Source organism: Neoarius graeffei, chromosome 6 (assembly GCF_027579695.1).
Source record: "Neoarius graeffei isolate fNeoGra1 chromosome 6, fNeoGra1.pri, whole genome shotgun sequence".
NCBI classification, from domain to species: Eukaryota; Metazoa; Chordata; class Actinopteri; order Siluriformes; family Ariidae; genus Neoarius; species Neoarius graeffei.
The window spans coordinates 83253101-83278505 of record NC_083574.1 but is presented as its reverse complement, the minus strand read 5'-3'; the positions used below and the strand labels follow the sequence as shown (position 1 = coordinate 83278505).

General features: G+C 41.8%; 1 protein-coding gene across 1 annotated transcript in view; it reads right to left on the bottom strand.

The window, feature by feature from the left end:
• kirrel3b (kirre like nephrin family adhesion molecule 3b) overlaps nucleotides 1–25405 on the bottom strand; it is a 541192-nt gene that overhangs the window by 85900 nt on the left and 429887 nt on the right. Inside the window, exon 5 of the mRNA XM_060924114.1 lies at nucleotides 5587–5737. Within this exon, the coding sequence (XP_060780097.1) occupies nucleotides 5587–5737 (151 nt within the window). The remainder of the gene's footprint in view (nucleotides 1–5586; nucleotides 5738–25405) is intronic.

Genomic DNA, 25405 nt, shown 5'->3' with positions numbered 1-25405 from the left:
CTGGGAACACTGGTTGCTTGGTGGGAATACGCCTTGGATGGGATACCAGTCAACTGCATGGGGCCAGGCATACACACATTGACACACTCATTCACACCGAGGGACAATTTAGAGGAGGTAATCCTGGGACCCAATAGGAAATCCACGTAAACTTGTGGAGAACAAATTTCATATGGACAGTAAACCAAGCTCAGGATCAAAATGGGGACCCTTGAACTGTGAGTCGGCATCACTAGCCAGTGTTGTAGTCGAGTCACTAAACCTCGAGTCCGAGTCCAGTCTTGAGTCCCCAGTGTTGAAGTCCAAGTCATCAAAGAAAATTTTGAGTCGAATCTGAGTACACTATTGATTCAAGTCGAGTCTGAGAACAAGAATCCAACCACACCATTTGACAGTGGCTGTTGCTGCCTTTATGTGAAACCGTCTCTTCTACTGTGTTGGACTAATGTTACTGCTTGACTGCCCCATTTTAGTTAATAGGTTACAGATAAAAAGCTTGTTCATTGCTCAGCAAGCCCCGCCCACTATCAAAAGGGTAAATAACATGAGATAGGGTTAACACTAGCTAGTTCATCAGTCAGCAAGCAAACCCCGCTATTAACAGAGCAATAAACATAGCGTGTCATTTACTTCTCTGGGTGGAGTCTTGCCAAATGACGATTGAAGTTCGAGGTTGTCCCTGTTGTCTCCTCAATAGTTCTTCTACATATGGAACACATAGCAGTGCATTTTTCTCACTGCACGAGAAGTCTGTATAAGCAAAGCGGACAATCCTAGGGGTGTCTCTCCAGGCATTTTAGTGCCATTAACATTAGTTTGTTCCTGAACATGATGTTTGAACAGGTGAATGTGCATTCTCTTGCATGGAATTTGTATGAAAAATTACTGTAGATATAAATATCTTATGTCAAATTATGACATCTCATCTCATTATCTCTAGCCGCTTTATCCTGTTCTACAGGGTCGCAGGCAAGCTGGAGCCTATCCCAGCTGACTACGGGCGAAAGGCAGGGTACACCCTGGACAAGTCGCCAGGTCATCACAGGGCTGACACATAGACACAGACAACCATTCACACTCACATTCACACCTACAGTCAATTTAGAGTCACCAGTTAACCTAACCTGCATGTCTTTGGACTGTGGGGGAAACCAGAGCACCCGGAGGAAACCCACGCGGACACGGGGAGAACATGCAAACTCCACACAGAAAGGCCCTCGCCGGCCACAGGGCTCGAACCCGGACCTTCTTGCTGTGAGGCAACAGCGCTAACCACTACACCACCGTGCCGCCCCAAATTATGACATCTCATCTCATCTCATTATCTCTAGCCGCTTTATCCTTCTACAGGGTCGCAGGCAAGCTGGAGCCTATCCCAGCTGACTACGGGCGAAAGGCGGGGTACACCCTGGACAAGTCGCCAGGTCATCACAGGGCTGACACATAGACACAGACAACCATTCACACCTACGGTCAATTTAGAGTCGCCAGTTAGCCTAACCTGCATGTCTTTGGACTGTGGGGGAAACCGGAGCACCCGGAGGAAACCCACGTGGACACGGGCAGAACATGCAAACTCCACACAGAAAGGCCCTCGCCGGCCACGGGGCTCGAACCCGGACCTTCTTGCTGTGAGGCAACAGCACTAACCACTACACCACCGTACCGCCCCAAATTATGACATGTTACAAAAAATAAAGAAAAAAAATCTGAGTCCTCGTCTCCAATTTACGAGTCCGAATGCAGTTAATTCATGAGTCCAAGTCCAAGTCTGAGTCATCAGTGCAGTGCTCAAGTCCAAGTCAAGGCACAAGTCCTTAAAATTAGGGCACGAGTCGGACTCCTGGACTCGAATACTACAAGCCTGTCACAGGCTGCTCTTCTCAGTTTTAACCCACTACTCCACTGGCCTAGTGTACAACTGACCTCGAGTTTGGGGTGCCTATATCGGTATTTCATCTGCTCTTCTGGATAGTCTCACAAGTTGAGGTCTGATGATGTCAGAAGTCAGTCAAAGTTTCCCAGTATTCCATCATGCTCATCAAACAAATCCTACATACACAGGATATTTATCATGCTGGAATGTAGGAGGGTCAATGTTGCATAAACAGCAAGCTCAAGAAAAGGCTAATAACTGATGATCCAATTTTATACTAAGTTACATCTGCTCAGGTATGCTGCTGTTGGTGGATGTGATTTTTTTTTTCTGTTATTTTATTACAATTTGGGTGCTATATGACACATTGATATATGACTGGTCTTGACTAACATGATTACGTTCCTAAAAGTTGCTGATTTCCATCATGTCACAAAATCACTCTTGTGACAAAATGCAAGTCTTTCTGGTACACCTCTTTATTCAAATTCTAGCAATTATTAAAGATGTAATCATTTATCTAGGAGTTACTAATTTACTCATACACAGCATTTGGATATCAATCAACAGGAGGGAGGGGTGTGACCTTTTACAATTCAAGGCATCATTTGCTCTCTCTAGTAAATTTCATATTTAGATGCTTATTTGATTAACCCTGGGTCAGAGTATGTTATGAGGGCTTATGGTGAGTAGCAATGCAGGGATGCATCTAATTATCAAAACTGAAATGGTAATGAGAGCATATAAGGGCATAAAATGCATTAAATTTGACAAGCCAAGCTATAAAGTGAGTCAGTGAGTAATGTTTGGATTGTGCTCTATCAGAAGGGGAGAGATTTGTCTCTGAAACAACTGAATATGAATGATCCCAGCTAGAGTAAAATCCAAAACAGAAGGATTTAATTGCTTTTGTTGCCAATTACATGAACTCGACCCAAGAGGTCAATTCGCAAAAATCATCAGAAAGGACATGAGAACATGCTCAAGAAGGTTGGATGTTTCAAATTTTTCTTGTTTCAAATTTCACCCTGTCTCATTTGTTTATCAAGAATAAACTGTTTGTGTTTTCTAATCCTAAATGTACAAAGGACATGAGTGACAGGAGATCACTCTCACCACGCTGATCATTTCTGGTTGCAGCGTAAGAGGATGCTATTCGGTTGAAACAATGCACCAAGGTTATACCTAATGCTTGAACGCTCCAGGGATCTTCTGACACAGGTTGCAAAGAACTGCAAACTAGGACAAGGTCCCTGGTTATCCTCCTGTCTCCTGCTCTCTCTGTCTACCTCTGTCTTTCTGATTTCCTGAGATCTTAACTTAACCTTTGCTCTTTCTCCTGAAAAGAATAACTGTCATTCACTTGGGATTATCCACCGAGCTTTCCCATGTCCAATATCTGAGGTAATATCAGGGGCTAAAACAGCAGCTGTGCCCAATGATCTACATCATTACAAATCTGCTCCTGGCCCAAACATGAAATATGACAAACTGGGCATGCAATCAAACATGCCTACATTATAAAGGTTTGGAATTTCCCAGTGGAGTCGCTGTAATGCTTCAGATCACATATTATTTAGGTCTTGAATAAGGAATGAATACTAACCATGATCCTTCAGCGAGTTGGTTAGGAACTCATAAATCCACAGTCTGGCAGAAATCATATACGTCTTGCTTGGATATATTTCGCTTATTCGTATATGCAATATGGAATGGTGTAATTTCCTGTTCCTAAATGAACAGTTAATTTTACTTGGAAATATTCTGCCAGTGTGTGCATGTGTGGGTGTGCACATGTGTGTGTCCTGTCCTCCAGAAGTTTCTGTCTCTTCTCATATCTATCTTCACAAGGAAACGCCTTCTCAATATGAGCCGCCAAACACCCAGCACCCCCTTGTGGCTTGAAGGATGACGCTTGACTGGTGCTCGCTTTCCTCCAACCATTCCCCAATCATATTCACCAAACACCTGTTATTCATACTAGCAGAAAGTCAGCAACAAATCACATTCATTCATATTCCTCTGGTGCTTGATGCTTTGCATTGTATGCAAACCCACTTAGAGCACCAGTTATTTGGTCATGTATAAAGCTGAGTGGGTAAGTGACTGCATGTAATAGTGAAAGCCTCATTATCCTCTTTGCATGCGTGCCCTTTAGTGCTCACCTTCCTCTCTCTGAGGGACAGTCGTTTTAACTGCTTTGAAAACCTTTCAACAAGCTTCGGTCTGTGCTGTGCATCTGAATACATTTTATCCTCTCTCTCTCTCTCATTCGCCTCTCTTCCATGGAGAGCAGGCAAGAATTTAATGAAATTAGAAAGCGGCAAGTCTTAGCAAACTGGAGGTCCGCCGTGGCTCAATCAAAGTTCAATTACAATACATCTGATTTCTCGCGTGGCTTAATTAAAAGAGGGATGGTGAAGTGGGAGTGGGAGGTGGACAGCAGCGAAGTGCTTTGGCATCTCAATATATCCATAAGGCATGATGGAGGGACAAGGCAAAGAACAAGACAGAGAAAAAGGAAGGAAACAGCAAATGTTTATAACTGGGACAAAAACAGATATTAGCTCGTATATTTGTTTCCTCATTATTTGTTGTTTCAATGTGAAGAAAGGCTGTTATTAACATCTACTTCAATTTACTTAAAAAAAAAACATCTCACCACAGCCCATCTATTTTGTTTCTTGTGACAGACGGCCATTTTGCCAACTTATCATAAGCTGCTCATCAAACCGCATAACAAAAAGTTTTGCACAAAACTCGAAGACTGCTAAACACCAACACGTTCTCTTGGAGACTTTCTTGTGGAATGTGTGAAAAAAAAAAGAATGGAGCCGTCAACAGTAATGGATCTCTAAATAGCATTTTCTGCTTTATTAGTCATAGCTAATAGTGCTGAAGGAGGGTGGGATTGATGAAATATGGCAATGCTTTTGTTTGCTCTGATAATTCTGGAGAATAGCACTTGATACAGAAGAAGAAGATGATTTTCTGACAATTGGACTAGTTTTTTTGCATGCTGGGTGCCTTCTGCCTGGCAAGAGTGGAAATCTGGAAGTAGGAAGGGCTGACAGGGATAAAACGAGAATAAAAGATAGGAGTGAGATTTGAACAAAGTCATAAAGAAGTAAAGTTAGAATCATTTTTTTTTTTAAAGAAAGATTTGCCTACTGATGATGCAAATGCCACATCATTGCATGCACGCACACACGCACCCAATATCTACTTTCTTTTCAGGAATGTATTAGACTAAGAGTCTAAGTGAAAAATGCAAATCAACTGAGGATTTCAAACAATAAATATTAATGATGCAAGGATACAAAGTGAATGCTTACAACCCTATTAAATCCATGTGTAGTTCATTAGCATTGCAGCACACGCAGCACTTTCCTGTTAGAGTTACCGTGTGTGTGTGTGTGTGTGTGTGTGTGTGTGTGCTGGGAGCTGACAAAGGTATCAATATTAAGAAATAGCTGAGAATAGAAAGTCAGAACGAAAGAGAGAGGAAAAGAAGTGGCTTTCCATATCAGGTCATAGCAGGTGTCTCCTGTGTATTTGGATGCACCTTGCCTCCATGTGCTATGTGTCCTATAAGAGTAACAATCACTATTGGCTGCACTAGATCTGGAACAGAGATCAGAAAAGAGAGAGAGAGAGAGAGAGAGAGAAAGAGAGAGAGAGAGAGAGGGAGGATGTGAGTGTGTACTTACGCTGGATGTCAATAGTAACACTGCTCTCCTTGCCATTGGGGACAGCTTTGTTTGATGCACGGCAGATGATTGTCTGTCCTGTTTCGATGTTGGATGGTGAAATGTACAAAGTGCTGACTGTACTCTCCTTCCTGCCATCTCGAAGAAGGGTCTGCAAAGAGCGAAGCAAAAGAAACATGAATGGTAGGGCAAGGCAAATAAAAGAAAGGGCATATCCGCTGCTAGGCTGTCAACCGAGCGTGCTAAGGGTCAAGAAACACACAAACACCATCAGTCAAAAGCTATCTCGATTCCTGGGTTTGGAGTAGAACAGTTCACCTTCGAGATGCCCTGCAAACAGTAGAGACCCCCATCACACTCCCTGTCTCTGGTCTCACCATAACAGAGGCAGATTGATTATAGCAAAAATAAGACAAGACAGACTGTTTGGAGGCCTTTTTCCTGGAGGTTGGTGCATAGAGCATGGCTTGTCATGCACCACAAAGGAAATCAATCTTGTTTTACTCTGTTGGTACACCAAGCTCGGCCGCACTCATTGCATTGTTTAGCACCATCTGGAAGGACTCTACAGAATCTATTTGCTCCACTGGAAAGAGATGGCTTCAAAAGAAGGGAAAGTTAGTGAGATAAACAGATAGAAAGAGACACTGGGTGCAGGGTAGGCAAAGAAGATTCACCTAGCGGAACAAATTGGCAGTGCCATTGAGCTCTGGGCAAACTGCTGAGAGACAACATCCTCCAGACAGCTGTTCATGCATCACAATACCCACTGCACTGGAAAAAAATCCCTTTTACTTTTCTATTCCAAAAAATGTTTCCTATTAAAAACTCACTGGCCTGTGCGATACATCTTAGCTCTTGTCAGTTTCTGCCAAAAAATGTTGACTTGTTTGGAAGTTGCTTTGAGATCTGTAGCTCACACTTTCTAAAAGAGAAAGCCCACCTCCCTCATCTCACACATGAGAAGAAAAGTCCTGGAAGAATGGACTGAACCAGAGCAGTGGTTACATGTTTATAATTAGCATGTTCAGACTATTGACAGTGAGCTTGCTAATAGTAGCAATTACTGCCATGTGACTTCATAGTTCTTTTTTTATTAAAAGAAAGAAAGAAATAATAAAGATCATAATGAAAGCTGGTGTTTGCCCTCCCACTCACAGACGGAACTTGGGCGTGAATGGAAGTGTCAAAGGATAAAATAAAGTGCTTCTGCCTCCCTCCTTTCAAAAAGTGCAAAATGGTTCAAACAGAAATTGTTCAGCAAAGACAAAGAACCTAATGTTATCTTGGGATTGTGGACCATTATATAACATGGTCACATTTTTCTAAATTTGTGGCCATTCATTCATTCATTGACAGTAAACACTTATGAGTGTACCATGATCCTAGTCAGGGTAATGGTCAAGCCAGAATCCATCCTGAGAACACTGAGTACAAGATGGGAATAGGCCTTAGGTGTGATGACTGGTCATTGCAGGGCACGATGCACTCACTCATTCACACCTAGGAGCAATTTAGGGTCACCAATCTACCTATTGGCATGTTTTTGGAAGGTGGGAAGGAAAAACAATCAGACATGAGAAGAACAAAACTTCACATAGTGACCTGAGCTCAGGATTGAACCCAGTATCCCAGAGCTGTGATGTTAACTGCTGTGCTTCATGACAATTCACACAACTCAATTAGTCTGTATAGTTGCAAAGGTGGGATCAGTTGGTTTGGTACAATGGGTCGCATTACTGCCGCACAGTGTCAGGTTCACAATTTCAGTCCTGAGCTTGGGTTCCTCTCTGTGCAGAGTTTCGAATGTTCTCTGGGTATCTGTATGGGTATCCTTTAGGGTTTCTGGCTTCCTTCCACCATCCAAAAACAAGGAATAGATTGGGGAGTCCAAATTTCCCTGAGGTGTGAATGTGTGGGATGATGTGGTGACTGGTATAGGGTGTATTCCCACACACTTGTGCCGTGTTCCTGAGATAGGTTCCCGATCCACTGTGACCCTGGGTGGTATAAAACAGTTCCTGAAGCTGAATGAATGAATGAGGTATAAATGTTAAAGTTGGTGTAGAGGTGGGGTTAGTGTCTCTTTTCTTAAAAAAATACCTCTGCTTGGTCAAATTTGTCCAAACATTCTCCAAATAATATATCTTTAGATTCCATTTCAAAAATGAGCTTGGTTGCATCCAAATACTCATACTTCCATACTATTATTATGCAAAAAAAGCAGGATGTAGGGTTTCCGAATACTCAGCAGGCATTTAATACAACCCCAATTCCAAAAAAGTTGGGACAAAGTACAAATTGTAAATAAAAACGGAATGCAATAATTTACAAATCTCAAAAACTGATATTGTATTCACAATAGAACATAGACAACATATCAAATGTCGAAAATGAGACATTTTGAAATTTCATGCCAAATATTGGCTCATTTGAAATTTCATGACAGCAACACATCTCAAAAAAGTTGGGACAGGGCAATAATGCCGCTTTTCCACTACAAACGCGGCTGAGCCGTGCCGTGCCGAGTCGAGCTGAGTCAAGCTGAGCGGGGCTATTGAAGTTGCATTTCGACTACAACCGCGCTGAACCGTGCTGGCTGGAAGTGGGTGGACACATTGGGTGGAGTTAGCGAAAGTGGGTGGACGTCACGTGATGTCGTTAAGCAGCGCAAACAGTGACATCAGTGACAGTGGCGGAACAAGTCAGAGCCGGGCCGGGGGCGGGGCAAATGACCGGGCATTTTATTAAAGCTTATCATAACATCATTTTAGGCTACAAAATGTCCGCAACTGCGGTGTTTACCAATTTCAACACTACCGGGTGCAACGATGTTATTTAGTACATCAAGTCCTTCAAACGAACATGTAACTCAGAAACAAAAAACATTAGGATACTGTACATGGCTCATAATAAAACATCAATAGCCTATACTGCGCACATTATTTGAAGGGCATACGAATGAGCGCTCAGAGGTTGCAACGGTGACAGGAAGAGTCAGAAATAAAAGGAGGGCGGTGCAAACCTCACTGAATGCACTGTGTTTACCAATTTCAACACTACGGGGTGCAACTATGTTATTTTGTACATTAAGTCCTTCAAACGAACATGTAACTCAGAAACAAAAAAACATTAGGTGACATACTGTACATGGCTCATAATAAAACATCAATAGCCTACTGCGCGCATTATTTGAAGGGCATACGACGAGCCTTGCGCTCCGCGAACTCGTCCACGATGCTCTGTATGTCACTGATTCAGTGATCTTTTAAGCGGTAGTCTCACGACCCGAATAGTAAACAATAAACATGGAGGACATGGTGTCGTTAGTGTTGCTGGTCTTGGTGCTGTGGCTTGTTGTCACCGACAACGCGGACAGATACTGGCAAGAGCGTATAGATGAGGCGAGGCGCATAAGGCTTCAGAAATTCTCGTAATTCATAATTATTCTTCTTCCGGGTTTGCGGTGTTTACAGATCCCAGCGTGCTCGCGGGGCGTGTGTGGGCATGTGAGGACACTCCTCCTCACCAATCAGTGCACAGGGGAGTGTCTGCTCACGCCTCCAGCCTCACTCGGCACGGTTTGGCTCGCTTCAGCCCCACTCCAAAACGGTGCGAGTTTTAGGGGCTAAGCAGGGCTGAAACGAGCTGAGTCGTGCTGGTTTTTGGTAGTCGAAACGCGAGCCGTGTCGGGCTGAAGTGAGCTGAAGCGAGCTGAAGTGAGCTGAAAAAGGGTAGTGGAAAAGGGCCATAAGAGGCTGGAAAAGTTAAAGGTACAAAAAAGGAACAGCTGGAGGACCAAATTGCAACTCATTAAGTCAACTGACAATAGGTCATTAACATGACTGGGTATAAAAAGAGCATCTTGGAGTGGCAGCGGCTCTCATAAGTAAAGATGGGAAGAGGATCACCAATCCCCCTAATTCTGCACCGACAAATAGTGGAGCAATATCAGAAAGGAGTTTGACAGTGTAAAATTGCAAAGAGTTTGAACATATCATCATCTACAGTGCATATCATCATCAAAAGATTCAGAGAATCTGGAAGAATCTCTGTGCGTAAGGGTCAAGGCCGGAAAACCATACTGGGTGCCCATGATCTTCGGGCCCTTAGATGGCACTGCATCACATACAGGCATGCTTCTGTATTGGAAATCACAAAATGGGCTCAGGAATATTTCCAGAGAACATTATCTGTGAACACAATTCACCGTGCCATCCGCCGTTGCCAGCTAAAACTCTATAGTTCAAAGAAGAAGCCGTATCTAAACATGATCCAGAAGTGCAGACGTCTTCTCTGGGCCAAGGCTCATTTAAAATGGACTGTGGCAAAGTGGAAAACTGTTCTGTGGTCAGACGAATCAAAATTTGAAGTTTTTTATGGAAATCAGGGACGCCGTGTCATTCGGACTAAAGAGGAGAAGGAAAACCCAAGTTGTTATCAGCGCTCAGTTCAGAAGCCTGCATCTCTGATGGTATGGGGCTGCATTAGTGCATGTGGCATGGGCAGCTTACACATCTGGAAAGACACCATCAATGCTGAAAGGTGTATCCAGGTTTTAGAGCAACATATGCTCCCATCCAGACGATGTCTTTTTCAGGGAAGACCTTGCATTTTCCAACATGACAATGCCAAACCACACACTGCATCAATTACAGCATCATGGCTGCGTAGAAGAAGGGTCCGGGTACTGAACTGGCCAGCCTGCAGTCCAGATCTTTCACCCATAGAAAACATTTGGCGCATCATAAAACGGAAGATACGACAAAAAAAGACCTAAGACAGTTGAGCAACTAGAATCCTACATTAGACAAGAATGGGTTAACATGCCTATCCCTAAACTTGAGCAACTTGTCTCCTCAGTCCCCAGACGTTTACAGACTGTTGTAAAGAGAAAAGGGGATGTCTCACAGTGGTAAACATGGCCTTGTCCCAACTTTTTTGAGATGTGTTGTTGTCATGAAATTTAAAATCACCTAATTTTTCTCTTTAAATGATACATTTTCTCAGTTTAAACATTTGATATGTCGGCTATGTTCTATTCTGAATAAAATATGGAATTTTGAAACTTCCACATCATTGCATTCCGTTTTTATTTGCAATTTGTACTTTGTCCCAACTTTTTTGGAATCGGGGTTGTAGTAGTCGAACAGATGATCTACTAATTTTAATTTATTTGTCACACTGCAACGATCTGGCAATTTGTCCAGGGTCTACTCTGCCTCTCGCCCATAGTCAGCTGGGATAGGCTCCAGCTTGTCCGAGACCCTGGACAGGATAAGCAGTTACAGATAATGGATGGATTATTTGTCACAGAGACAGGAGAAGAACACAGGGCAAAGCCCCAACTGATTTTCAAGCCCATTGGCATACATTTTTACACCAGATGCCCTTCCTAATGCAACCCTCCCCAATCTTGGAACCAGCACTAAGTATGCACTGGCTTGTGCAACCCCAGTGGCTGAGTATTTTTACTTAATCTACATGTCTTTGAACCTTTGGGGAAACCAGAACACCCAGGGAGAACATACAAACTCCACACAGAAAGGTCCCATCAGCCATGGGGTTCAAACCCGGAACCTTCTTGCTGTAAGCCAACAGTGCTAACCACTACACCACCATACTGTACATCACTATGCTATGTATACATCATCTATGAATATCCAGGTCTGAGAATAGGTAAGATGGCTATGGAGTATGTTTAAATTGTGTCCTTACTCCTTGCTCACATACTCCTAGAACGTACCACAGTTACAGTCGGGTAGCAGGTCCTTAACCAGCGTTAGTACCAGAGGTGGACAGTAATGAAGTACATTTACTTGAGTACTGTACTTAAGTTCACTTTTTGAGTATCTGTACTTTACATGAGTATATATATATATATATATATATATATATATATATATATATATATATATATATATATATATATTTAAACTTATGACTTTAACTTTACTACATTTGAAAGGCAAATATCGTACTTTTTACTCCACTACAGTTCTATCAAGGTCCTCATTACTCGTTACTATGAAGTGGCTTTGAAAGTGGATGTTTTTTCTTTTCTTTTTTAAAACATGATGGTTTTTTCACAGGTGACACTGAGACAACCTATCAGTAATCGCTAGGCTCATGTCACATCCATAGACTGTATAAAATCAAGCTCAATTATTTCTCAACAGTATTATTTGAACACAACCAGTTGATGGTAGAATGGAAGGAGGCGGTTCTTCCGGAGCATGCACACACTCATGGCTTTACCTAGAACCCATGTTTCAGTTTTCTGAAAGGATTAAAGATATGTTTCATTTTACACGTTTGTTTGCCGAAAATGAACCACATCATGGCCTACAAAAACTCGCTGTCTGACCTGCAGAAGCATATTGAGGTATGTAACCGTTTTATTCCAAGAGAAAGCTTGCAACAAAGTTGCCTGTGCTTTTAGAGCTAGCGATAACATTGCAAACATAGCTATGCAGTCCAGTTCATCAAATGACTTTCTATGGATTTGCCATAGCTTTGTCCACAGCTAATGTTTACACATAGCTAGTGAACTTGGACGCTGTTAGTTAGCATGTAAAAACAGAGTTACGCTAGGGTGACCAGATTTCCCTAGTCTGGAATCGGGACACTTTTGCGCGCGACCATGCTCGTGCACGCACACCTTTTTTTTACGTAAGCGTGACAGAGAGGTGCTCTTATCATTTTGTTGAAGCTCACGTTTATCAACATCTCACATGAAATAAAGCAAACAGGCATTTTGTTATCTAGTAGCATAGTGGTATACAGATCAGTTAAATTATGGTCAGACAACAGATTTTGTAATGGCTGAGAATAGGCCAGGCTATGTCCATAGGCCAAATTTAAACTGATTTATTTCACCTGTTTGTGAGAACACCAAGAAGAATGCATATGCACATGTAGGCTATATCTCTAAAATTGTATGCACTATAGTATGAACTTAAAAAGTAGATATGTGACCTCAACATAGCCTAGGTCAGAATCAACCTTACTAACCATTCCCCACAACTGAATGAATAAAGCAAGAAGATGTGTACAAAAGTGAACACTTTAATGGAAGGTGCAACAAGCTGTTCAACACAGCAATATGGCCAAACTGTCAGAATGGTATGTTAAACAGAAACAAGAAAGAGACAAGTGATTTGAGAATATATACTACGGAAGCCGAGAGAGGCCCTTCATATAATCCTTTTTTTATTCACCTTGTTATCCCGAGATAACGACATAATTAATTCAGGATCTCGAGAAAACAACACAACTAATTCGAGATCTCGAGAAAACAAAACAATTATTCTGAGATCTCGAGAAAACAAAACAATTATTTCATGATCTCGAGTAAACAGCTGAGAAATGGTTCATTCAGGTGCGCCAAGAGACTTGTGATATGCGACTCTGGGGCTATTTCTCATTCTGTATAGACGCAACTTTGGTCATTAGAATGTCTGGAATAATCGATCACCTAATAAGGCAATATTTTGATCAGGGGTTGACACAGGGAGAGATTGCATTAAGTCTTTTAATAAGGGATAATTTCAAAATTAGTCCACGGCACCTCCGCAGAAGACTGGCCCGGCTTCGTCTCTACCGACAGAGATACAGTGATCCAGCTGAGATCATGAAATAATTGTTTTGTTTTCTCGAGATCTCGGAATAACGGTTTTGTTTTCTCGAGATCTCAAATTAGTTGTGTTGTTTTCTCGAGATCCTGAATTAATTATGTCGTTATCTCGAGATAACAAGGTGAATAAAAAAAGATTATATGAAGGGCCTCTCGTGGCTTCCGTAAATATACACTCAAACAAAACAGCAGTAAAGGAGGAGAGGGGCGACAGCCCGAGGAAAGCCCCCACAGGAGCGCACAGCATTTGCAACATAGGCTACCCAACTCAGTACAGGAACAAAACACTAACAGTGTGTGCAGTAGGCTTCGTGCGCATTGTTCTGCACCTCTCGGAGGAAGGAGTAGGTGCCCTGTAAATCTTTGGAAAAGGTACAGTTTCTTTTCGGCATAATTGCTGCGGCATTACTGCTGCTAGCTGCTAGACAAAGAACATTCGCGCCAGTTAATGTTTATTTTATTGCTGCATGGCAACACGTTCTGTTGTCTGGAATAATGTGGCTATAAACACCCATGCCACAGGGCCAGGGGGCAGTAACCAGGAAAGTCTGCAATTCCTGTCAATTCATCAAAATAGTAAATGCAGACATTTATCCGCTAATGATTCCCACGCTGCTCAGTTGCAAACGTCGTGAGCGGCGAAAACCGGGACATATCCATGTCCCGACAGACTTTTGTCGGGACTCAGGACACACAATCCCAAATCGGGACTGTCCCGGTAAAACCGGGATGTCTGGTCACCCTAAGTTACGCTAACATGAATAACATTAACTTATCTGAAGTCCTTTCAGAATGTTTTAACATAATCTTGCCAAATAAACAGAATGTAGAAATCTGTATTTTCTAGTAGCGTTAGCTACCCAATATGATTTCGAGTTTGAAAAGAGTTTGCTAGCATGTCAGGTGGAGCTTCACTGACTAGCTAGCTTAACGTTAAACCACCATGATGGCACAGCATGCGTTCATTTTGCGAATTCACATTTCTGTCTTTGGTAACAGCATTAGGTTTTGTAAGCGTTGTAGCAATAATACAACAATGTGTTGACAGAAAATGTACTTTTAATACTTAAGTATTTTTAAAAGCAATACTTCAGTACTTTAACTTAAGTAAAAACTTGACTGGACAACTTTCACTTGTATCGAAGTAACATTTAACCAGTTGGATCTGTACTTTGATTTAAGCAATGGAGTTCGGTACTTTGTCTACCTCTGGTTAGTACATACTAAGAATTCAGATGCAGCCCTTGTGTAGACAGAAATAAACCGGTCTCCAAGTTCCTAAATTCAATCCTGAACAGAAGTAGAAGCAAAAAAGGAGAATCTCCACTGACTACATAATTTATTCTTGGACTATACTTAGTCTGGCCTAGAGCCCCCCCTGTTTAGCCTAAATCGTGTTTGCCGCTTCCAGTAGCTGAGCGATGTGAGTCAGTTGGAGATGGTAAAACCTCTTTTGAGCCTCACAGCACTTCGGGCTCCTGCAGTGAGCCGCAGGCTGTCAGTGAATAGACGTGCTGATAAAATATGCTCCATGACACAGTTGGTGCTGCTTCTCTCATGGCCCATGGCCTGTCTGAAGCTATTAACATCGCATGGACACAGAAATGGAATGGGTCTTAATGCTTAGCCTTTGCTTGGCCCAGAATAGCTCCCAATTACAAACTAATCATTTCTCATATAACAGCGCAGAAGCTTGTCAGGAGAATAACAGACCTACTTTCTTTTCTTTTCTGCTTTTTTTTGTAAAAGTAGCAGGGGGTAAAGTGGAAAGATGAGCAAGATAAGCAAGAAAAAGGAGATCCTAATACAATTTGCACCTGTCAAGAGAAGCTAGTTTGTTACAATATAATTAAACAAGTAAAGAGCACTGACTTTGTTTATTCTATGCTTATTCTCAAGATCTCAAGATGATAAAGGTCAAGATTTAGCTGATATTTTATCTTCTTTTGTGCTTTTCGATTTGTAAACAGGGGTGGCACAGTGGTGTCATGGTTAGGAATGTCGCCTCACAGCAAGAAGGTTCTGGGTTCGAGCCCCGTGGCCGGCGAGGGCCTTTCTGTGTGGAGTTTGCATGTTCTCCCCGTGTCCGCGTGGGTTTCCTCTGGGTGCTCCGGTTTCCCCCACAGTCCAAAGACATGCAGGTTAGGTTAACTGGTGACTCTAAATTGACCGTAGGTGTGAATGGTTGTTTGTGTCTATGTGTCAGCCCTGTGATGACCTGGCGACTTGTCCAGGGTGTACCCCGCCTTTCGCCCGTAGTCAGCTGGGATAGGCTCCAGCTTGCCTGCGACCCTGTAGAACAGGATAAAGCGGATAGAGATAATGAGATGAGATGAGATAATTAAACAAGTAAAGAGCACTGACTTCGTTTATTCTATGCTTATTCTCAAGATCTCAAGATGATAAAGGTCAAGATTTAGCTGATATTTTATCTTCTTTTGTGCTTTTCGATTTGTAAACAGGGGTGGCACAGTGGTGTCATGGTTAGGACTGTTGCCTCACAGCAAGAAGGTTCTGGATTCGAGCCCAGTGGCCAACAGGGGCTTTTCTGTGTGGAGTTTGCATGTTCTTCCCATGTCTGTATGGGTTTCCTCCAGGTGCTCTGGTTTCCCCCACAGTCCAAAGATATACAGGTTAGGCTAATTGGTGGCTCCAAATTGACTGTAGGTGCGAATGGTTGTGTGTCTCTATGTGTCAGCCCTGCGATGATCTGGCAACTTGTCCAGGGCGTACCTCACCTCTCACCCATAGTCAGCTGGGATAGGCTCCAGCTTGCCTGTGACCCTGCACAGGATAAGTGGTTACGGATAATGGATGGATGGATTTATGAACATACAGATTACTTTTTTCTGACTTAATTAAGACTGAACGAGGTGGATAAAATTAAAACTCATATCTAAACGATGGAAAATATGGAATGGTGATTAGATGTCAAAGGGCTATCTAAATCTTCACAGTTAATAATTTGGATGTGGTTTACATTCTGCTGTTAATCTAACAAATCTTTGATATACCAAAACTTAGACGAAGTCATCTGAGGTTCTGCAGCATATTAAAACCTATTAAACCAACACGTTGCAGTGACTTTGTTTTCTTTATTCTTTACCAGAACATAGTAGTTTCTTTTCAATCCTGGGGTCAGAAGCCATTCTTTGATTAACTAATTTAATCCCAGTGCCTCAGGTTCTGATTAATTTTCGCCATTTTACGGCACAGTTAATTAAATGCCTTTTTACTTTTTTTTTTTCCATCTCCCAATTTTAATTCAGTGGCGAAATGCCAGTGAGGGTAATAAGCTTGACAATAGAGAGGAATGGACTGATATTTCTAGCTTTAATAGAAGAAGGCAGATGAGCTAAATATAACTGCACTTATACTGTCTTCTTACACCAAACCTTCCAAAAGTCTCTGCTTGACCCTGTGTCATGAAAAATTCATTCAGAGTGCTAATAAAGTTCATTAGAATGGCAACAGTTTTCCTTTTCAGAAAATGGTGTCAGAGTGAAGGTTATGATGAAAGCCTTGCCTCTAATTATATTAGTGGTTATGTGGAAATAAAGGGTGGAAGAATTAATGAAATTTGAGAGGCAGGTAAAAAGAAAGGGCTTCGAAGGCATGGGGGTGGATATGAGAACAGAAAAGACACAAAATGAATTTACCCTGGAGTATAGAAATTCACAAAATATACTGTCAAAAAAGGAATGTTGGCCTAATCAGGGAAGAGTTATCATTTCATATGACCCACTACTAAGACATAACAAAGTGTCATAAAGAAACTGAGCTTACCTACTATAGCCTGCAGTATACCTGATAATTCAAGATTGATTATATCTTCTACATATTATACATACAGGCCAACTTTTCCATGAAATAAAAAAAAAAAAAAAACATGGATTCTGTTCCCTTCCAGCGGGTTTCATTCATTTGGTTTAATAGCATGCAATATTGTTAGCATATCGCTTATCCTCCATGTATTACCGGTACACCACTCTACCCAGTGGAGAATGAGCGTGTGATACTGTTACAATACTGCATGTTGTCAAGACAACATGACGTCACATGTCGGCGCTCATGCGAATATCCAATGACAAAACTGCACATGTGCAGAACCATTTCTTTGTCTGCTGGGAAAGGGAAAAGATGAGGCTAATCCAGTGCTACTGCTAGGATTAGCTATGCTATTATTAAGCACTAAATAAATAAACTGAAAACTGAAACTAAAGATGCACTGAACACCTGAAAGGCTCCCAAAACTTCATTATATATTCTTCACGTATATTTACAAGAGAAAAATATACCAATGGACATCGAAAAACTGGAAAAGAGACATGTTAGAGATGTAAAACTTCTGCGCTAGCGAGCGACTATGACAATTTGTAAACAAACATGGCCACCAGGATTGCTTTATTAAAAGTGGAAGATTTTGAGAGAATTTTGGCTGCCAGGTCACTCTGTTGTGTGTAGTTGTTGATGTTGATTTTAAAAGTAACTAAGTAAATTACAGAGGGAAATGAATACGGAAGTATGAGTGTAAAATACTGTGGCGAGTGTGCATGGAAGAAGAGTCTAGAGACAGAAATCTTATGGTGTATTCACACCTACGTTGTTTGGTCCGGACCAAACGAACCAAATTTCCCTTGGTCCAGACCTTTTGGGCTGGTCTGAATACAAACCACCGAACTCTGGTCCAGACCAAACAAGCAGACCGAGACCGAGCTGCAAGGTCGGACTTGATCCGGACCAAAGGAACCCTGGTGCGGATCTTTTGGAGGTGTGAAAGCAGACCGGACCTAATCTGACAGTTTTGCTTTTTTGTACCTCGGGAGCTTCTGTCGTTTGTCGAGCATTATGGGAAACAGAGTCTTGACACTCCACCGCAAAGTGCAAACACTGTTTTGGTTGTCAAGGGAACCTTACAACAGTCGTTCAGTCATTCAGACCAGTGGTAGGCTAGACTACAGAGTACAAAAAATGAGTAGGGGGCAAACATGGGCCAAGGAAGAAATGCGTACCCTTGTGGATATATGGGCAGATGTCCACATATCTGAGCTTTTGGAGAGAACACACAAAAATGCCGACGTGTTTGCTGTATTCAGTGAGAAAATGAAGGAGAAGGGGTTCACGCGCTCCCCAGAACAATGTCGGCTAAAAGTGAAGAAACTCCGTCAGACCTACATTAAAATCAGGGACATTCTTTCAAAAAGTGGCGGTACTAGCAATGCAAAAAAGAAATTCATCTATTGCGTGCAGAGCCAGAACTGTCACAACATGATGTGCGCTCATCAGCGCTATCCTCCGTAGCCGCCTTGCCCTTTGTCGTCGTCATTGATAAATTACTTGTACAACAGCATAGTAATCGCACAATTGTGAAAACAGTAAAAACTGGAAAAAACATATAGCTTTGATGACATTAAAAAGAATAACAGCACGGAAAGCCTCCATGACTACTTTTGAACTTAACGCTTTGTGCGCGTGTCGTCTCTGACCAATAACTGAACGACCTCAGGGCGCGTGGCTTTGTTGACAGATTTTGGTCCGCTTACTAAAATGTACAGTGTGAAAGCGAACCGCACCAAAATGAAAAAATAAAAAAAACCATTTGGTTCGGACCAAAGCAAGTGAACTATCGAACTATCCTGGTCTGAATACACCCTTAGTTTCTTGGTCGTTAGCCTGTGCTAGTAGCTCTCAGTAGCAGTGACTTAACTACACTAGCATTGGCCTTCGCTAACACCATGGCCGAATGCTACACCGGCCGGAAGGTAACTGGACTGCCGCACTAACAGCAATGAGTCGCAGGTAAGCTTGTGTTGGCCTTCGAGTACGCTGATATGAAAAGCATGTGTATGTATAATAATAATAATAATAATAATAATAATAATGGCAAGCACGATATTGAACTCATCCTTGCTTCATTCAGTATGATGCTAGCTGAATGGAATATATCTGATAGACCACTCAAAGCTAGCCAATATTATTTAAATATGCTACAGAAGAGTTTACAACTCTCATAGGTATCATTTGGCTGATAATGCCTCTTAAAATAGCTATAAAACTAAATATAACTTTGAGATTAGCATTAGCCACTGCAGTATATGTTTGCCATGTTTGATAGACACCGAACTGGGTACTACAAAGCTCATCTGGCATGCTGCTCACACTAAAGCCTCTAATCTCAAAAACATCTCTTTGCTAACGTAAAAATACTCTCCTGTGTTCACAGAGGAACTACAAGCACCAGCCTTATTGCAGCTTATTTACTGATCTCCTGTACTTCAATTAGCACTCATACCCAATCCCTTCAGCTATTAAGAGTGTCAGAGAAGTAAGAGGGAAGCATGTGGGATCACTGAACACTCATGTAAAGGATTCCAAAAGCACAAGTGTTGTAAATGCAATCCCTTACAACATACACACACACACACACCATTTATCCTGACTATTTTGACATTAGACACTCAATAATGCTTGGCCATAAATCTCCTCGATAAGTCCACCTCTCTAGGAAATGACATCATTGTGTCAAAGTCACATGATGTCTGTGTTACCTTCTGGCTCTCCCCTTTTAGTTATGCTGTCATAGTTAGTCTTGCTGGAGTCCCTGCTTGCACTCAGTGCAAAATGTTCTTACTCTTTAGGTGACATTGGGCATACCTAACAACCTGCCCCCCATCTGTCCCTCTGAGTTACATGTCGATCCTGAGACACCAATAAGATGCTGACCTCCTCTGCTCCCCAGACTTGCTTGATCCATCCTGATGCCCTACGTCTGGCAGGAGTCTCATCACATCGCTCCTGTTGAGGACGGTCCCATATGGACAGTCGAAAGTCCCACTTGGAAGATGGCTCTGGACACTTATGGCTATGCATCTATGTCTGAAGACTACAGTTGATTTGCTAACTTTAGGACTGCAGTTGTCATGAACAGTTTTGCATTCAAGTTTCCATCAATGAACAGTTTATAACTTCAACAAAACAGACTTCATGTTAAAACTATATATATATTTTTCCTGGTTACATAGTTATACTTTGTGAATATATAGGACACTGTTATTGAAGTGAGTTATTTATAATCACACAATCTGTTATCACCCAGATGAAGATGGGTTCCCTTTTGAGTCTGGTTCCTCTCAAGGTTCCTTCCTCATGTCATCTGAGGGAGTTTTTCCTTGCCACTGTCGCCACAGGCTTGCTCATTGGGGATGAATTAGGGATAAAATTAGCTCATGTTTAAAGTCTTTAATGTTCTGTAAAGCTGCTTTGCGACAATGTCTATTACAATTGACTTGACTTGACATGAATTACAAGTACTTTCAACATACCCACTTGCCTTCTTACACAGCCATAGTATTTGAAATGGACCTAAACCTTGAGCAAGGCTTGATTAGGATTTGATCAGACAATACGTTTTATTACATTGTTTTATTTGTTGATGCTGAATGCGGTACTGCACTAAAACATCCTAGCTATGTGAGACTGAGAAAGTGGCCAACTATCTGGTTGCTATATCACTCCCTAAAGCTTTTTGGCATGTGTAAGCTGCCAAATGTTAATGAGAACACCATCAAAAAATCATTTTGAACTAGAAGGGCACTCGGTAGAGTGCATACTACGTACCTCCGCCAAGCCACATATTCATATTTGCATCAAAATTTAACCAATTGTGCCTTGGCCCGTGGCCCACCTTTCATCAACATTTCATCAAAATCAATTCACTACTTTTTAAGTTATATTAATTATGTCTGCATTTATTCCCTCTTTACCATACTGTACAATATTCTGGTGTCAGCCATTTTGCATCGTGTGGTGATAAAATGGTCCATGGCACAATTGGTGTTATTTTCTTCAAGTCTCATGGCCTGTCTGAAATTACTACCATCAACTAACTTAGCTGTATGTAATACAAAAAGTCTTGTGGGACATTTCTTTCAATGTCTCAGTTGACATATTATAGTTTATGCAATTGTTTAAAACCATTATCTGCTTAATGGTTGCCTTTTGACTTTGTTTGAGGGGTTCTCAAACTTTTTGCAGTCTGTGAGCCCTTAATTGTAAAATAAATTTCAAGGACACTGCAGCACACTTTTATGAACATAATTCAACTCCAGTTGTCCAGCTATACAAATATTAGGGTCATTATTCAAATCTGACCCCGAGTTGGCCTAGTGGTTAGTGTGTCTGCCTCTCAACTGGGAGATTGCGAGTTCTCGGTAGTACCTACTACTGTCTGGCAAGACATGCTGCAATACAGATGTGACTGGGGAAGTCAAACTCTCATGGCTACCAGAGGACTAGCCCCCCACTGTAACCCTAGCTGTATAGGTGAGAGGCCGAGGGCTATGGAAATGGAGATCGGCACCACACCCATAGTGTTAGAGTTTGTTAGTACTGGGACAGGAGACTGCCTGGGAAGACCAGATTCTGGCATGAGAGAGGCTTTGACTTTGATTCAAATTTGCAAAATAATTTATCATCACCATAGAGCATTTTATGCCCAAACTTCCCACCAAACAAAGACATTAGATTCAAGTGACATTATTTGTAGGGCTACATACTACACTATCTGAACAAAAATATATGGACACCTGACCATCACACACACATGTCGTTCTTTCCCAAAATTTTTCCAGAAAGTTGAAAGCACACAATTGTATAGGATGCCTTAGTATGCTGTATCATTATTTCTTTTCACTGGAATTAATTGGCACAAATGTGTTCCAGCATGACAATGTCCCTTGCACAAAGCAAGCTCCATGAACACATGGTTCGCCAAGCTTGGCATGGAAAAAAACGCAAGTGTCCTGCATAAAGCCCTAACCTCAACCCCACTGAACAGCTTTTGGATGAATTGGAACACCAAATGCACCACAGATATTTTCACCTGGCATCAGTGCTAACCTCACAAATGCTCTTGTGGCTGAATGACTGCAAATCCCTGCAGCTATGCTCCCAAATCTAGTGGAAAGCCTTCCCAGAAGAGTAGAGGTTATTACAACAACAAAGGAGAGAGCAATATTGAAATAGGATGTTCACCAAGCACATACACCTCTGACGGCTATGTGTCCACATACTTTTGCCATATACTGTATTTTGAGTTAAGGTTTGGCTTAAACTCATTAAATTCAAGTGACTAGTCAAACAGACCAAAAATAAGAACTACAATTTAAACATAACTTTGATAATTTTGGGTTGTCATTTCCACCACTGTGGTAAAAGTAAATACAACCCCAATTCAAAAAAAGTTGGGACGCTGTGTGAAGCATAAATGAAAACAGAATGTAATACACTCATTCTGAATTAGATACCTGAAACACATTACAAAAATGTTGAGACTGGGGCAACAAAAGACTGGGAAAGTTGTGAAATGCTCCAAAAACACTTGTTTGGAACATTCTACAGATAAACAGGTTAATTGTTAATTGGAAAGGTTCAGTCAGTCATTCACATGCAAGGATGGAATGAGGTTTGCCACTTTGTGAAAAACAGCTTAAGAATAACATTTCCATCCATTATCCATAACCGCTTATCCTGTGCAGGGTTGCAGGCAAGCTGGAGCCTATCCCAGCTGACTATGGGCAAGAGGTAAGGTACACCCTTAACAAGTTGCCAGGTCATTGCAGAGACAAACAACCCTTCACATACACATTCACAACTACAGTCAATTTAGAGCCACCAATTAGCCTAACCTGCAGGCCTTTGGACTGTGAGGGAAACTGGAGCACCCAGAGGAAACCCACACAGACACTAGGAGAACATGCAAACGACATACAGAAAGGCCCCCATCGGCCACTGGGCTTGAACCCAGGATCTTCTGCTGTGAGGTGACAGTGCTAACCACTACACCACTGTACCACCCAAGAACAACATTTCTCAACATACAATTGCAAGGAATTTTGGCATTTCCAAATTGACAATCTATAATATCATCAAAAGATTCAGAAAATCCAAAGAAATCTTAGCACGTAAGGGGCAAGGCTGAAAACCAACCAATGCCTGTGACCTTCAATCCCTCAGGCAGCACTGCATTAAAAAACAACATGATTATATAAAGGATATTACTACAGGGGCTCAGGAACATTTCAGAAAACTTTTGCTGGTAAACATAGTTCGCTTCTGCATATCCAGAAACACCACTGAATTCTCTTGGCTGAGCTTATCTGAGATGGACTGACGCAAAGTGGAAAAGTGTGCTGTGGTCTGACGAGTCAACATTTCAAACTGTTTTTGGGAAACATGGATGTTGTGTCCTCCATTCTGAAGAAGAAAAGGACCATCCAGATTGTTACCAGCAAAAAGTTCAAAAGCCAGCATTTATAATGGTATGATGGTGTGTTAATTCTAATTGCATGGGTAACTTGAACATCTGAGAAGGCACCATTAATGCTGAAAGATTCATTCAGGATTTGGAGCAATACCGGTATATGCTGCCATCCAGACGATGTCTTTTTCAGAGACATCCCTGCTTATTCCAGCAAGACAATGTCAAGCCACATTCTCCACATGCTACAACAACATGGATTCATCGTAAAAGAGTGCAGGTGCTAAAGTAGCCTGCCTGCCTCCCATTGAAAATGTGTGGCATATTATGAAGTGCAAAATAGGACAATGGAGACCATGGATTGTTGAGCAAATGAGGTTGTATATTAAGCAAGAATGGGAAAGAATTTCGCATTCAAAACTTCAACAATTAGTGTCCTCAGTTCCCAAATGCTTAACGAGTGCTGTTAAAAGAAACAGTGATGCAACAAAGGGGTAACATGTCCCTGTCCCAACTTTTTGGAAGGTGTTACAGGCATCAAATTCAGAATGAGTGTATATTTACAAAAAAACAATAAAGTTTATCAGTTTGAACATTAAATACAATCCATTGTCTGTAGCCACTTATCCTGTGCAGGGTCATGGGCAAGCTGGACCCTATCCCAGCTGACTATGGGTGAGAGGCAGGGTACACCCTGGACAAGTCACCAAATCATCACAGGGCTGACACAGAGACAAACAACAATTCACAATCACATTCACACCTATGGTCAATTTAGAGCCTCCAATTAGCCTAACCTGCATGTCTTTGGACTGTGGGGGAAACCAGAGCACCCGGAGGAAACCCACGCAGACACAGGGAGAACATGCAAACTCCACACAGAAAGGCCCCTATTGGCCACTGGGCTCGAAACCAGAACCTTCTTGCAGTGAGGTGACAGTGCTAACCATGGCACCACCGCACCACCCACATTAAATACCTTGTCTTTGTATTGTATTCAATAGAATGTAGGTAAAAAAGGATTTGAAAATCATTGTATTCTATTTGTACTGATGTTTTAACCAGCATCCCAACTTTTTTGGAATCAGGGTTGTAAAAATCACAGACTACACCTTGGGAACCACTGTTGTATATAACAATGTGTTTCCACCAGCTTCTCAAGTAATTGCTGCTGATTTTTTGTTTTCATCTGATTTCTACTCTTTTTGCTGGCCTATATGGTACCCTAGGCAGAATATTTAGACATGACCATGCAGAGTGTTCCTGGAATAGATACAGGATCTTGAATAGGATAAAGCAGTTATGAATTAATAAATATATCAACCAACGAACATAGTCTTCATATTAAGTAGTGATAATAGGTATCTTCAGACAGAGCTATGGGCTCAAAGACATGCCTACCAGTCTGCAATATCCAGACAGACACAGCTCCATTATCCTCCATATTAGCCTCCATTACTCAGACTAAGCATTCACATCTTAATTGAGTGCATTGCTTTTTAATGTTATGAAGAGAGATATTAAGAGTTTGGATGGGTTCCATCCATCACCACACAGAAGGTCTCTCTATACCAGCACTGCTGCCAGGCACAGGAAGCCATCTGATTAGCGACACCACCGTTAACGACCGCATGCAGCTGCATGATGGGTAAACTGCCACTTCTTGATCCCAGCCAGATCGATACCATTTATCTCCCATCCAGAAAAAAAGGCAATAATAGGATGAGAGGGAGGCCCTAAAGGGCGGGCTTGCATTGCTCATTTATATGGAAATAGCGAGGATGAGGTGATTAGAGCCTGGAGGGTGTAGATCTCTACCTGATTTTTTTTTTTTCTGAGCCAGAACTGGGATGCTGAATGGCAAGAAATGTCCTGCTTTTGGGATAATTTGCTGGAGGCAATGTGTGCATCTTAGGGAGCTGTGA